The sequence below is a fragment of the Zalophus californianus genome, chromosome 4, assembly GCF_009762305.2.
Source record: "Zalophus californianus isolate mZalCal1 chromosome 4, mZalCal1.pri.v2, whole genome shotgun sequence".
In the NCBI taxonomy this organism is placed as follows: Eukaryota; Metazoa; Chordata; class Mammalia; order Carnivora; family Otariidae; genus Zalophus; species Zalophus californianus.
This window is the reverse complement of record NC_045598.1, coordinates 50417651-50434241: the sequence shown is the minus strand read 5'-3', so window position 1 is coordinate 50434241 and position 16591 is coordinate 50417651. Positions and strand designations below refer to the sequence as shown.

Below are 16591 nucleotides of genomic sequence, written 5' to 3'. Positions count from 1 at the left end.
GAGAGGCAGAGGCTTGATCCCAGGACCCCAGGATCATGACCTGAGCCAAAGGCAGACACTTAACCAACTGATCACCAGGTGTCCCGAATATCTTACAAACTTTTATAGGCATAAAATTAAATGATACTGTTAGGGCCACCAGAGGGACATAATTCATTTAAGATGAATAACACCATTATTCTCTATTGTTGGAAATTTAGGTTGTTCAAAACAAAAAAGGTGAATGACATCTTTTACACGGTCCATTGTTTACATTAATATTATATTAGTCATACTTCAATGTAAGAGAAGGATGTCTCATAAACTGATATACCAAATACTGACTTTTCCATACAGATTATGAATATAGCTAAGTATAGAACTCTATCAGATATCTAATGGAACCTACAGAACATAGAATTCAACTCAAATATTAAATTGGGATGAGAAAGGAGATGTAACAACCTAGCTGCCTAGAATAAAAGAAGAATTCCTTAGAGAAGCGAGTAAGGAGGAGATGGTAAGCACTGAGTACTTAGAAGAAATTTTACAGCAATTCTGGACTTAAAAAAAATGTTAATGACAGTTATGTAACTGAGGAATAAGAGAACGGATAGCTGAATCTGAATTTCAATATAGAGGGTCAGCTCTTTAGAAAAATGAGTTTTTCTAAATAGAGAAGAAAATAAGAATATACAATCAGTCTTAGGTAAATAATCCCCAGGCAAGAGTCAGATCTTTTGAAAAGGGGCAAAAAACTTAAGACACTTCTCCAGAGAATATATGAAGATGGCCAATGAGCACATGAAAAGCTGCTCAACTTTTCCTAATAATATTTAGAAAAATGCAAATCAAAACCACAATAAGATACTACTTTGCACCTTTAAAAAAAACAAAAACAAAAACAGAAAACAGGTATTGTCAGGCATGTATAAAAATGGGAAAATCTGTGCATTACTGGTGGGCATATAAAGTGGTACAGGTACTATGGAAAATAGGATGGTGGTTCCCCCCCCCCCCAAAAAAATTAAACATAGACTTGCATATGATCTAGCAATTTAACTTTTGGGTATATACTCCAAAAAATTTAAAATAATGATTTGAACAGATACTTTATATCAGTGTTTGCAGCAGCATTAGTCACAGTAGCCAAAGGTAGAAACAATCCAGATGTTCATCAAGTGATGAATGGGTTAAAAGACTGTGCTATATACATACAATGGAATATTATTCAGCCTTATAAAGGGAGAAAATTCCAACATACGCTACAATGTGGATGAAACTTGAAGGCATGATGAATGAAATAAGCCTCACACAACAGGACAAATATTGTATAATTCCACTTAAATGAGGTACCTAAAGTCATCAAACTCTTAGAGAAAGAAAGTAGGACTGTGATTGTTTGCCAGGGGATGAGAAAAGGGGAGAATGAATAGTTACTGTTTAATGGGTACAGACTTTCAATCTGGGAAGATGAAAACAATTCTGGAGATGGATGGTGATAATGGTTGTACAATAATGCAAGCGTATTTAATGCTACTGAACTGTAAGCCTAGAAATGGTTAAAATGGTAAATTTTATGTACAGTAGCCCCTCCTTATCTGTGGGGGATATATCCCAAGACACCCAGTGGATGCCTGAAACCAAAGATAGTACCAAACCCTGTATATACTATTTTTTCCTATATATACATACCTATGATAAAGTTTAATTTATAAATTAGTCACAGTAAGAGATTAACAACAATAACTGATAATGAAATAGAACAATTATATTGTGATAAGAGTTATGTAAATGTGGTCTCTTTCTCAAAATATCTTATTATACTGTGCTCACCCTTCTTTTTATGGTGATGATGTGAGATGATAAAATGCCTAAGTGATAAGATGTAGTGAGGGGAATGATGCAGGCATGTGTTAGGCTAGTACCGACCTTCTGAGAATATGTCAGAAGGAGGATCATCTGCTTCCAGACCTTGGCTGACCAGGTAACTGAAATTGTGAAAGTGAAACCAGAGATTGGGGGGGGGAGGGGGAGGGAACAGAAGGGGCTACTGCAATGTGTATTTTACTGCAAGTAAAAATAAAGAACCAGATCTATAAATCTTGATGGTTTTATCCTTCAATTAAAATGGAGTGAGAGAGTAGTAGAGAAAGGTAAATCTAAGTAGTTGGGTACTACCTGCACTCCACAAATAAAGCTATGTCTGTGGCCCAAAATGGATATTATAATGAAGACAGAAGTGATACTGTTACTCTACCCTTCTGGAGGCACTCTCTAAAGGAGTATTGAGAATTACATATTTTGTAAAGTATTCAAATGTTTTAACAATCTACCCAAAGCTTGTAAATATTAGATAATAAATTTTCATCACATAAGTACCTTTCTAAGAGGAGGGCAAATAAAGATTCAAGCCCATCCTGATCTTATGTGTGTAACTGTTATAGAGAATTAGACCATTCTATCAAAAATATGCCACTTTGGCATAAGGATTACTTGGAGAGGAAGACAAATGCGAAACAGCACATACAGAAAAGCTATCTTCCCCTAAGTGTTCACCATCAGAGATGAATCTAGATTTTTTTTCAGCTCAGAGATGGCAGCAAGAGGAACATACATAACAAACCTAACTACAACAACCCTTATCTTTCATCAATTTCCCCCTTATATTTACCTTCCTACAGCTCTGACCCTAAAACCTAAACCCTTTTTCCTTTGTCTTGTCACTTCTCAATAAATTTATTGTTCTTTGTTAAGAAGCTATATAAGCCCAAGTTCTAACCACCCCTTTGAGTTATTCATCACTGAGTTTCTACTGCATGAGTGCATGCCACACTTGTTAATAAATTGTTTTTCTTTTGTTAATCTTTCATCAGCTTAATTTCCAAGACCCCAGCCAGAGAACCAATGAGGGTAGAGGAAAAATTTTTTCTCCCTTACACTGCCATCATTGTGGAGTTCAGGAAGGGAGGAAAAGAATGCCCAAAACAAGAAGATTTAATTATTTAAAGAAAATAAAATATTGTGCACACAAGACACATTAAGGCTGAAATTATTTTTTTTAAAGAGTGTGTGTGCAAGTTGGAGGGGAGGGGAGGAGCAGAGGGAGAGGGGGAGAGAAAGAATCCCAAGTGGGCTCCTAACACGGAGCCCCATGTGGGGCTCGATCTCACAACTCAGATCATGACCTGAGCCAAAACCAAGAGTTGGACATTTAATCCACTAAGCCACCCAGGCACCCCTGGGGTGGCAACAAGTTTAATCAGTGCCATTTTAGGGACCTTATAGGTCACCTCACAGAATCAGAAATGGAAAATAAAAAGAAGGAAGCTAGGAAATTTAACACAGATTTAGTAATTAGGATGCAGGTCTTTCAAATTGTGAGCACTGAATGTTGTTATAAACAAGCTTTTTAAATAGCACTTTAGGGCGCCTGGGTGGCTCAGTTGGTTGAGCGACTGCCTTTGGCTCAGGTCATGATCCTGGAGTCCTGGGATCGAGTCCCACGTCGGGCTCCCTGCTCAGCAGGGAGTCTGCTTCTCCCTCTGACCCTCTTCCCTCTCATGCTCTCTCTCATTCTCTCTCAAATAAATAAAATCTTTATAAATAAATAAATAAATAAATAAATAAATAGCACTTTAACAAACAAAGTGGTTATATTGTGAAGATAATCACTATGTGCTTACAAAAGGAGTTCTTTTAAAGCCTATTGTTATGCAAATGAGTACTTGAGATCAGGATAAAATTCTGACTGATAGTATGGATTAAAAAATTACTGTATCTCAAACAACCTATATGAAAATTAAGATGATATATTTGGAAAACTGTATTAAATGACAGAAAGGTGATTCTAGTGATAATTTATTTATGGACATAAATATGCATTGAAAGACTGAATAAAATTATGTCATTAAATGTGAGAATAGGCAAAAAATTTAACATTTGGCAGTTTTTAAAATATGAATGTTTAAATTTATAAATACTGTGACTGTACCTGTGACTATTTAGTCTAGAACCCTAAAAGTTTATATACTAAAATGGGCCTCTATTTCAGGTTGCCTTATATTTAGGTAAATAGAAAATTTTCTTTTTATAGAAGAAAGCCACAACAAAGGAGTATTTATGAATATTCACTAATCTGTGATTAGAATTTGCTCCATATAACTCAATATTCTGTTTGGGTTAGAGTACTTACAGATACAGGAACGGGACTGGCAAGGAAAGGAAGCACCAATGTCAATGGCAACACACCAGGTGATTCTTTGTCACCTCTGCCCATATCCAGGCATTATTCACATAATCCCAAAACATCTGTTCTCTGGTAGACTTTCCAGAGTCCACTAATCCTCTTGCATTCCATAAATACAGCTTGTATAGCACCTTGCATAGAAGAAGGACCCATAGCATTTGCAAAAGGGGGAAAAGAAGGATAGTTCTGAGGAAGGAGAGAGCAAAGAAACTAGCCCCATGGGCCCACTGAGAGTAAAGAAAAGCACACTCCCCACAGCACTGCAAGAAAGTTGCTGATGTCTGTGAGGGGAGTACTGCGCTGTACCTAAACATACTGCTAAGTGGCCTTGTAAAAAATATCCCTAGGAGCGCCTAGATGACTCAGTTGGTTAAGCTTCTGACTCTTGATTTCAGTTCAGGTCATGATCTCAGGATCGTGAGATCAAGCTCCATGTGGGGCTCTGCCCTGGACGTGGAGCCTGCTTAAGATTCTCTCTCTCCTTCTCCCTCTGTCCCTATACCCACCCCCCTTAAAACGAAAAGCAAAAAACCTCTATATAATAATTTTCTTTTCATTTCCCTGGAAGCTGATTTGGGGCATGAAATGAACAAGCAAACTAAAACATTAAAAATGTCCCTAATGAAAGATTCCAATTGGTGACCAGTTAACCCTAATTTTATAAAAATAAAGTTTATTGGTGATCTATAGTAAGGACAAACCTATTTAAATATAATGCTTTCCTGCCAAGTTGAAAATAGGCAGTAACACAAGTGTAAAGATAATTTTTAAGAGTTCGGTGATCTTCTATTTAGTATCATATGTAACACAGAGAACAGTGTGAATAAACAAGACACAAACAACATATCTTGAGTCAATTTTGCCTTGATTTTCCTAATACAAATACACAATATGAGAAATATAGAGGGGTGTCTCCCTGAGGGAATAAAAAAACCACAAATGGCAAAAGAACTCTTCTTTGAAATGGATAATCTGGAGAAATACATCATTAAAAAAAAAACAAGGCAAAAACCCACTATAAACCACTATAAAAGGCAACCACAGCTTATGGACTCTTACTAGTAGTTGTATAATACAGAAAAGATGAGTTTATCCTTATAGCATTACACTACACGGTATATCTTGGAAAAATGATTAATTACAAAAACTGTATTTTCCATTACGTTTTGTTCTTTTGAAAGTGACAGGACTTAGGCACAGGGGCTGGGAGGGCAGGGGAGAGAAGGAGGGATGTGGAAGAGCTGTTCTCATCCCTTACCATGTTTCCAGCGCTACAGCTGTACTGCTGTGTCTCCTGGGAATACATACTCCTCATGGATCTGGCTTCTTGAAGCTCAGATGGTTCGCTGTCCTGTAACCACTGAGTGCCAAAGTGAAGTTCCTTCACAGAGGGAACAGGAGCAGCCTCTTGAAGGTGTGATGAGGGATATAAATCCATGGACGGAAAGTGATCTCGATATAGCTCGTATTCTTCATCAACAAGCATCTCTCTTTCTTCCCCCATCTCCTGCAATCTAGGAGTCAGAAATTCATGCATCTCCCAGGCCTCCTTGCTGTTGTCTATCGCTTTCTGTTGGGACTGAAAAGCCTTTCCCAAATCGAGGAACGGCTCATCTACAAGCTCCTCTTTATAATAGGGTTCATCTCTAAATTCCTGTAAATAAAAGTTGCAAAAATAATTTTAACCCCACCTGTCCTGAAGTGGCACTCCACGCATTAACTGGGGAGTTAACCCCTGACATAACCTCAATGACTACATTCCACGCCAAGGCACAGTTACTTGAACAGCTCTCTATTACAAAGGAGAAATAAAAGCTCACTCCCACATAACCCTCAAAGAAAGGGACAAACAGTAAGAGGCAGAAATCTGCCCCTGGCAAGGTGAATGACTATTCCAAAAGGGTTGTTATACATTAACCACCTGAAAATTCTCAATCAGAAATAGGAATTTTGTTAACCTGCTGCACTGAACATTTAGCTCATGCATCTCATACAGAAGTAGTACATAAATATAGACACACATCATACTATTACCTAGGAAAGCAAAGATATTTTCAAGCTTATAAAACTTAAAAGAAATTATGGCTCTTGAAATTATCAAAAAGCAGTCTCTATAAAGATATGGGACGTATGTCTCAACTACTTTGAGTATGACTATTTTATAATATGCCCTGTAACAGAAAATGTATTTTTTTCAACTGTACTGAAATTACATGGCAAAAAGGAACCAATACAGTATGTTTTTTAATTAACTGATATTTCACTAATTAGAAGTACACACAACTGAAACTAGTCATACATGTGCAGAAACTTTGCTGAGTTCCTAGGTATTGCCTGAGGAATGTATGGATTTGCTGAGCCTCTAACCTAACCCTGGGGATCCTCAAGAGTGCTGAGCACAACGAGGCCCAATTCCTCTTGAGAGATCAATGATATTTCCTACTTGGACACCTATTCATTAAGTATTACCAAATGCAAATTCATGAAATGAACCTACGACTTCCCACCTTTAAATTACTATAGTGTATCAAATACTGCAAGCTAATTTTTTTACAGGTGTGTTTACACGGTATATTTGAAGATGTCATACACTTCACGAAATTTTAACAAAGAATGTCTACACTAAAAAAACCCCCACAACGTATAGTACAGAAATAAATATCAGCTCGAGGCACTGTCAGTAAATTATGCAAAGAATATCACCAGACAGTTGTTATCAGGTAAAGCAATACCATACGCTACCTGCAAAGAGCAAAATAAGCACAATTCATTTTCAGAATAAAAAAGGAAAAGCTTCAAAATAGCCTTTCTAAAATTAAAGCGTAAAAAAGGGTTTGGCTAAATAACTCTTTTCTTTAGAAAGTATTCAGTAAGAAGTCCTTTGGTATAGCTCTATTTTCTACAGCATTTTAAATGCATGTCTATTTTTGAACATTGTGTTCTACCCTCAAAATTTTAAGACTGTATCTGTGGTATAAAATAAGGTATGTTTGTGCTTTGAAAATGCCTTATATCTGGCCTACGTCATTTATGAAGCCACTGAGATACAAGAGGGAAAACAGTTCATTTAAAAAAAAAATAGGGGTGCCTGGGTGGCTCAGTCGTTAAGCGTCTGCCTTCAGCTCAGGTCATGATCCCAGGGTCCTGGGATCGAGCCCTGCATCGGGCTCCCTGCTTGGCAGGAAGCCTGCTTCTCCCTCTCCCACTGCTCCTACTTGTGTTCCCTCCCTCACTGTCTCTCTCTGTCAAATAAATAAATAAAATCTTAAATAAAAGAGGAGAGGATCATTTTATTTATATCCCTTTAGCCAAGAGTAGGAACAAGCTTTTGTCTTCTTTATAGAAATGTTAGCTCACAGCAAACCATTCAAATAGGAAATCAATTTACTAAATACCTTGGGTGCTTCAAGTATTAAAGATGAATTTATATCATGAATTGTTCCTGAAAGTTCAGTCTTGTCTTCATTATTGTTTGAATGTAAAATATAATGACTTTCTTCCTCTTTATCATCTTCCTGAAAACAGAAAAATTTTTATTTTATTGTTTTAAAAGATCTTATTTGAGAGAGAGAGAGAGACAGAGAGAGCGAGCGAGCGAGCAATAGCACAAGTTGGCGGGGAGGGGCAACGGGAGAGGGAGGAGCAGATTCCCCTCTGAGTAGGGAGCCAACCTGTACCAAAGGCTGATGTTCAACTGACTGAGACACCCAGGCACCCCTGGAAACAATTTTTATTTTATTTATTCATTTATTTTTTAGCACAAATGAAGAAATGTTTTTGTCAACCATGAAGCTATCTTTTATTGAGATATAACTGACATATAACATTATACATATTAGGTGTACAACATAATTAGATGTATGTATATACTGCAAAATTATAACAATAAATTTAGTTATACCTAAAACTTTCAAATATACAATATGGTCTCATTAACTAGAGTCATCATGGTGTACATTACATCCCCAGGCCTTATTTATCTTATGACGGGAAGTTCGTACCTTTTGACGACCTTCACCCATCTTACCTACCACTCCCCGCCTCTGGCTACCATGGGAAGCACTTTTTTTTTTTAAGATTTTATTTATTTATTTTACAGAGACACAGTGAGAGAGGGAGCACAAGCAGGGGGAGTGGGAGAGGGAGAAGCAGGCTTCCCACTGAGCAGGGTGCCCGATGCTGGACTCGATCCCAGGACCCTGGGACCATGACCTGAGCCAAAGGCAGACGCTTAACGACTGAGCCACCCAGGCACCCCAGGAAGCACTTTTATAAACAAGAAAATACCTTAGTTTTGAACTCTCTTCAGATTAATTCTCATCTTCCCATTAAGTGCAAGGACACAATAAAATGTATGCAAATTGTTTCATTAGAACAAACTTTTCTTTAATAATTAAAGCCATATTTGAGTCAAAGCTTCTCATTTTTTCCCTTTTTAAGTATTCCTAAAACTACTTGCAAAAGAATGAAACTGGACCATTTTCTTTCACCATACACAAAAATAAACTCAAAATGGATTAAAGACCTAAATGTGAGACCTGAAACCATAAAAATTCTTGAAGAGAGCACAGGAAATAATCTCTCTGACATCAGTTGTAGCAACATTTTTCTAGATGTGTCTCCTGAGGCAAGGGAAATAAAAGCAAAAATAAAACTATCAGGGCTACATCAAAATAAAAAGTTTGTGCACAGCAAAAGAAACAATCAACAAAACTAAAAGCCACCTACAGAATAGGAGAAGATATTTACAAATGATATATCCAGTAGAGGGTTAGTATCCAAAATACATAAAGAATTGATTCAACTCAACACCCCCCCCCCAAAATCCAATTAAATAATCCAATTAAAAAATGGGCAGAAGACACACAGATGCCAGCAGACATGAAAAGATGTTCATCATCACTCATCATCAGGGAAATGCAAACCAAAGCTACAATGAGATATCACCTCACACCTGTCAGAATAGCTAAAATCAAAAGCACGAGAAACAAGTGCTGGTGAGGATGTGCAGAAAAAGGATCCTTGTACACTGTTGGTGGGAATGCAAACTGGTGCAGCCACTATGAAAAACAGTATGGAGGTTCCCCAAACAGTTAAAAATAGAAATACCATATGATCTAGTAAATTCCACTACTGGGCATTTACTCAAAGAATATGAAAACACTAATTTGAAAAGATATATGCACGCTTATGTTTATTGCAACATTATTTACAATAGCCATATTTGGAAGCAAGCTGCCCAAACGTCCATCAATAGATGAATGGATAAGGAAGATATGTTGTATATATAGACAACGGATATTATTCAGCCATAAAACAACAATGAAATCTTGCCTTTGCAACATGGATGGAGCTAGAGAGTATAATGCTAAGTGTAATAAGTCAAAGAAAGACAAATACTATATGATCTCACTCATATGTGGAATTTAAGAAACAAAACAAATGAGCAAAGGAAAAAAGAGAGACAAACCAAGAAACAGACTTTTTTAAAATTTTATTTATTTATTTGACAGAGAGAGAGAGCGTGAGCACAAGCAGGGGAGCGGCAGGCAAAGGGAGAAGCAGGCTCCCCGCTGAGCATGGAGCTGGATGCAGAACTAGATCCCAGAACCCTGGGATCATGACTGGAGCCAAAGGCAGCTGCTTAATCAACTGAGCCACCCAGGTGCCTGGAAACAGACTCTTAACTATAGAGAACAAATTGATGGTTACTAGGGTGGGAGGGATGGAGGAAATAGGTGAAGGGGATTACCATGATGAAAAATAGATAGATAGATAAGTAGGTAGGCAGGTAGACAGACAGGTAGATAATTTTTTTTTTTTTTAAGATTTTATTTATTTATTTGACAGAGAGAGAGACACAGCGAGAGAGGGAACACAAGCAGGGGGAGGGTCAGAGGGAGAAGCAGGCTTCCCGCGGAGCAGGGAGCCCGATGCGGGGCTCAATCCCAGGACCCTGGGATCACGACCTGAGCCGAAGGCAGACGCTTAACGACTGAGCCACCCAGGCGCCCCTAGATAATTTTTTTTTAAAAAGGAAATTCAACAGGAGCACAAACTAGAGTTTCACACATTTGTCAGATATAAGATCAAATTACCAAGTCAGTATCATTACCTCTACTTCAGCAATAGCTAATTTGAAAATAAGACATTATTCACAAAGGGGGGGGGGGGGACCAGTAAATTACCTCAGAATTAAACTAAAAAAGACCGTACAGCATATTTAAGGAGAAAACTGTAAAAGATCTGACTAACTAGAGACATATTATGTGGGGAAAAGAAAGTATTCCTTAAATTAAAAAACATCCCCAAAAAGGACCTTAATATTAAGAAATATCAGTATAGGGGCACCTGGGTGGCTGATTTGGTTGAGCGTCCAACTCTTTGTTTCGGCTCAGGGGCGTGGGATCGAGCCCCACGTCGGGCTCTGTGCTTGGTGCAGAGTCGGCTTGAGACTCTCTCCCTCCTCCTCTGCCCCTCCCCCCACTCATGCTCTCACTATCTCTAATAAAGAAATTAAATCTTTTTAAAAAAAGAAACGTATCAGTATACACAGGGTAATATTCAAAATATTTAACCAAGGTACAGTGCAGTCACTTGCCATCAGAAAAGTTTCAGCCATCCTAGTGTTTACCAGCTCAATAGCAGTCCTAGGTCAGAACACAGCTACTATTTATGAAGTCCTAGCTCTAAATCACAATCCAGGGTAAACACTTCATACACTTTTTCTCAGCTTAATCTTCACAGCAATCCAAGTCAGGACTTTATATATTTATATAAAAATAATGGCAACACATATGTATTTATGACACTATGTGCCAGGCATAGTTTTAAGCATTTTAAATATTCAACTTAGTATATTTATTAATGTATTAATATACATTCTAAGAGGTAGGTACTCTTATTAACCCTAGTTTACAGAGGTGTAAAAAGTTACGTAACTGGCTCTAGGGCCTGGGATCTCAACTACCACGCCATGCAGTCCCCACATACAGACAAGGAAGTGGGGGCTGACGAGGTTAAATAACTGGCCCAAGGACGCACAGCCTTGCAGATCACAGAACTGAGCAAAACCCCCCAGCTGCCTGGCTCAAGCATTCCGCTGCTGGCTCTGACCCGTTAGCTCTGAAGACACAATGCAGTTTTTAACTAAAGTCAGTTCATTCATTTTTTGGTTCTGGTACGTCTGAGATGAATTTGTAGAAAAGAGAAGATAAGCCCCATTCATGGTTAACATGAAAATATATAATATGAAACACATTACATAGACAATGTATATCTATATAATACATGACTTAATAAAAATTCGTGTTCTCCTAACTTTTATATATTCCATAGACTTTCTGGCCCCAGCTGACTTTGGGCCACCTTCTTCACACTCTCTACCCCACTTCCGCAGAGGCCTGAATGAATGCTCAGTAAACATTACATGATAAGGTTAAGTGGCCACCAAGTGGACCACCAGAGAGACAGAGACCTTAACCAAGATCTGTGCCTCACTCTTTACAGTTCCTGAGCCAAGAGTTTTGCGAAAGGCACCCAGATGTTAAAGAAGGAATTAGTGGTAATTCCACTAAGAATTTTTTCTTAAAGATTTTATTTATTTGAGAGAGAGAGAGAGAATGAGCAGTGGGGAGGGGCAGAGGGAGAAAGAAGCAGACTACCTGCTGAGCAGGAAGCCCCATGCAGGACTCGATCTTAGGACCCAGAGATCATGACCTGAGCCGAAGGCCAAAGCTTAACTGACTGAGCCACCCAGGTGTCCCTCCACTAAGAATTTTTTACAGTCCTGAAAGTGACCTTTGTCTTCATCCCTTTTGTGGCTTCCCACTCCCAAGTATCCTGGAAGCCTTCTACTCACGAAGGGAAGCCTAGGCAAAGGTCTGCCTCACGATTACTACGTTCCAAAACCCCCTCAGAATGTGGCTCTGATATCCTGAAGTCTCTGCAGCTCTCGCTCTGCCAGAAATACCACAGGAATCCACACCCAGCCAGTAACTAAGCTCTGTTTTTTTTACACCGCCTGACACATCCCTAAACTGCTTCAGAGTAAAGTCATGCTATTTAAGTCCTCCAGGACATAAAACAGTTTGGGATTTCCTCTGGCAGCCCAAATAATCAGGCAAGTAATCATCAGGGAAAATCTAGACAACAACACCCCCTCCCCCGCCAACAACCAAAATATCAAGAAGATGAGATCCCCATAAAAATATCAAGTTCCTCCCCACAACTTAATTTGTCCAGAAATCAAACCAGGCATCTCCTGGTGTCTCACGTTGGCTATGGCAACACCCATACACCAAATATAGAATACAAAGTCAAGAACTTGATTAGTTATGTGCTATACTCTTTTAAAATATTTAGTATCTGATAGTATAATATACTGACATCTTTGTGGGGAATTCATGAAGGCCATGTTGAGGTTCCCCCATGCATAAATACTATGTGTAACACAGGATCTATCTCTGTCTATATATCTATAAGTGAATACACTTATCTATATTTACCTATACATAAGGACACATGTAGTATGTTAACATAGTCATATAGCATATTAATAGAATAAAAGAATCTTAGAGTTAAGAAAGATTTTAGGACTCCTCTAGTCTTGTTCAGTCTTTTCAGAGATGAAAAAATAGGCTCAGAGAAGGAAAGTGGTATACCGATGATCAGATTACTAAGATAATGTTTCTCAAAAATGTGAAATTCTGCATCAGAATTACACGGGTGATTCACTGAAGAGGCAGATCCCTAAATAGCACATCCCAATGACAAGATGAGAATCTCTGAGGGTAGGACCTCCAAAACTGCATTTTAACCATCTCCCAGGTGATCCTTATGTATAGTACATATCTTTTTGTTGAAACCCACTGGGCTGACTCATAGAAAAGCTAGAAACAGAGTCCAGGTTTCTTGAAGTCCAGTTTAACACTTTACTAAGACCAGCTGTTTCCAGACAGGCTGCCTGCAAACTAAACTTGCAACAAGTTAAATATACAGCACTGTGGTCTGAAGCCACCTGAGTTTATATCCCAACTCTGCCCATACCAGCTACATCACTGCGGATAAATTGCTCAATTCTCTGTGTCCTGATGGGCTCATCTGTAATCTGTAACCTCTTCAAGTTGCCAGGAGGATTAAGTTAGTTAATACATGTAAAGGTTTTAAAATACATACAGTAAGCACTCAATAATATCTTCATACTGCTTGCAAATTACCACCGAATATTCTGTTGTACTGGGGAACCTCAAAACCACCATAACTGTAATATGGCCCTTAGTCATAAGCACTAATCTGACCTGGTAGGTAAGATTAAGCAGTAAGAGAACTTCAAAATGATCTGACCACATAGAGTTCTAGATGCTAGGGGTTACGAGGCACTTTGATGGGCAGAAAAGCATATTAAAATCTCATTGCCTATGGTTAAAACAATATAGTTAAATGGATTTCAGCTTATCATGCCATTTCCACATCATTCCCAAGTGAAAGTTAAAATGCATAGACTTATCTTAATTTACATTATAAGGAATGTGATGAGAACATACAGATCTGTGCTAATATCATGAAGATAAAAATAGTAGTAAAAGTGGTAAAAGGACTAGCAATGTTAGCATCTATTTATATAATAATTTGCAAGCACTTTATGAATATAATCTTTAGTCCCCAAAATCTTAAGAGATAGACTTTATGTTTCTTAATTTTTTAAGTCGAGGAAAGAAACTTGCATTAGTACACAGAGTAAGCCATGAAGAGGGATTCGAAACCAAATCCATGTTCTTAAGTATTACACTATTATCACGTCCTATATTAACAAAACTGAACACTTACCACCAAAGGCTTACAGATGCCAAGGCGTACGATGCCTGGTGGCACAGCTTTCAACACTTCTACAGCTTCAGCAAGTGTGGTGTTTTCCAAACAGTGTTCATTAACTGAGACCAGGCGGTCTCCAGGTAACAGCTCTCCCCCTCTTTCTGCGACACCATCTGCCACCAGGGAACGGATCACAATCACTGATCTTGTGGGATCTAAAGGGTCCTAAGGATCAAGCCAAGAAAGAAAGATAAGTCAGTTTCTGAAAACACATATACTCGTGAATCTCATTTGACTATTTACATTAAGTATCCAGCATTCTGGTGATATTCTTCCAAAGAGGTCAAAATCTATTACAATATCACTCTATACATGCACACAAATATCAGCTTATATCAAGGTGGAAACATCATCTTAACAATTTCAGTTACACATCTGAGGGTTCAATACCTACACATTTCTTCTTTGAACTTTTGGTGACTGGTACTTTGTTGGGCCACAAGAAGTCTGGTGACAGTTGAGCAAGATTCTCTGACATCCTCAAGCACAGTCATATTACAGACCAAAGACAAGTCTGATCTTGGGCAATATGGAGGCTCTAAGAGAAGTGTACTATGGTAAACGATACTTCATTTTTTATGTATTCCACCAGTATAAAATCCTCCTGCTAAATGAATGAAGTTCAAAAAAGATATGGAATCCACAGGATATTCCATTGCATGAGAAAAGTAGTTTTAGAATAACATAGGTGTAATTGATAATATATAAATTGTAACATGGTATAGGGACCCCATGGTGAGAACTATTCTGATAGAAGAAAACCAGTGTCATTTCATGAACAAAACCAGTCTGTAAATAACTCTCATCTACTGGGAAGGCCCCATTTTTCTTTTTATTAAGCAGCCCTAAAGATAATGTTGACATTCAATAAATACATGTGGTTAATAAGAACCAATTTATAGCCCATTATTTTTTATTTTATTGGACACTGATATATAGTACTATATGTCAGGCTCTATTTTAAGTGCTTTACTCTAACACTTGTCTATGTTTCTACAGATGAGGGAACTAAGGCTCAGAGAGTTAAGGAAACTTGCCAAGATTACCCATCTGGTAAGTGGCAGAGCTAGGATTCAAACCCAACCAGTCTGGCTCCCAAGTCCTTCCTCTTGACCACCATGTTCTGTCACTTGATCCACATTAAAATAATGGTACAATTACTGAACATCAAACTTAGTAAGGGAGAGAAAAAAAATCATCAAACCCCAGGCGAAACACTTGTTTTTGTTTACTTTGTTCCTATTGTTTCATTATGCATATACTGTCCCATAAAGGCAAGGTGTAGTAACATGAGATTCTACTACTGTTGAACCCTTCCTGACAAATGAGAGAGAAACGATCATGTTTTGTGTTAGAATCCGAAGACTATGGAATTAACAAAGTGAGAATTTGCCAAGTTCCAGGCTGTCAGTTTGAAGTGGCTGATGGTTCTTTTGAAGTTTTCTGATCCATTTTTCATAGACCTCTGTGTTTCAGACATCAAGGTTCATTTTCAAGTACTATATGGAGTTTTAACCAAATATATGTAAATCAACAAAAGCTACATGGCTAATTCCTTGAAAAATGCGTTCAAACGTAACTTATCTTACTTTCCTTAACCTTGCTTTTCTGTTCCAAGGTCAAGAGATTCTTGGTAAATCTCTAACATGCTCTGATGTATAACACTTCATATTTATGAAGAGTATGGAAAGTAAAAATAGTCATGAGTACTCACTAATAAAGTACATAGTCTTAAACTATAATTACACCAATATTTTCAAGTAGAGGGAGCTATTGCATAGGAAGAGAAAAGAACAACAAAAAAAGTACAGTGGTATTATCAGCAGGCAATCAGTGCAGATATAAAAGAGCTGTCTATTTTGTCACCGGCAACCATGAATCACAACACACTTTTCATTCTGAAATATGAAACCATTACATTTTAAGTTTGACACACTAATAAATAAGCTGTACAATTATGTCCTTCATTTAGGATGTCAGTTTGTGATGAAAGGCTTTTTTATTAGGGGGGAAGGGAAACTACATAATAGCATATTCCCCTCATGAAATGCACAGAAAGCAACTAGCATTACTTCATATTAATAATTACTAAGCTTTCTTAGAGAAAATTGCAACAGTAAAATATACCAAAAGCAAAGAAATGATTTCACCAGCCTGATGCAAGCTATCTCTGCAGTTTCACATAACACCAAATCAAAAAGCACTATTTTTTACCCCAACTAGGTGAATAGGCTTTCAAAATGCAACCAGCTGAAATGATAATTAGAAACATCTCAAAGAAAGATTAACCGGGCAATACCAGAAACAGAACGATTAACAGATCTCCCTTATTATAGAAAAGTCACGGTGAGCATTCATTTATACAAAGTGCAGTCTTCTTTAGACCTTAAACTATACCAGGTGTGCCTGCTTACTAAAATTTATTCAGGCTTAGACCTCTAGTTATTCTCAACACTAAGTCTAATCTACCACCCCTTTTCCTGGAAGAGA

General features: G+C 37.8%; 1 protein-coding gene across 7 annotated transcripts in view; it reads right to left on the bottom strand.

Moving 5' to 3' along the window:
• Nucleotides 1–16591, bottom strand: part of PATJ (PATJ crumbs cell polarity complex component) — a 349292-nt gene that overhangs the window by 241487 nt on the left and 91214 nt on the right. For all 7 annotated transcript variants that reach the window (XM_027607398.1, XM_027607438.1, XM_027607423.1 and 4 more), the window contains 3 exons: nucleotides 14057–14266; nucleotides 7624–7743; nucleotides 5487–5882 (listed from right to left, as the gene is read on the bottom strand). In XM_027607398.1, the coding sequence (XP_027463199.1) occupies nucleotides 5487–5882; nucleotides 7624–7743; nucleotides 14057–14266 (726 nt within the window). The remainder of the gene's footprint in view (nucleotides 1–5486; nucleotides 5883–7623; nucleotides 7744–14056; nucleotides 14267–16591) is intronic.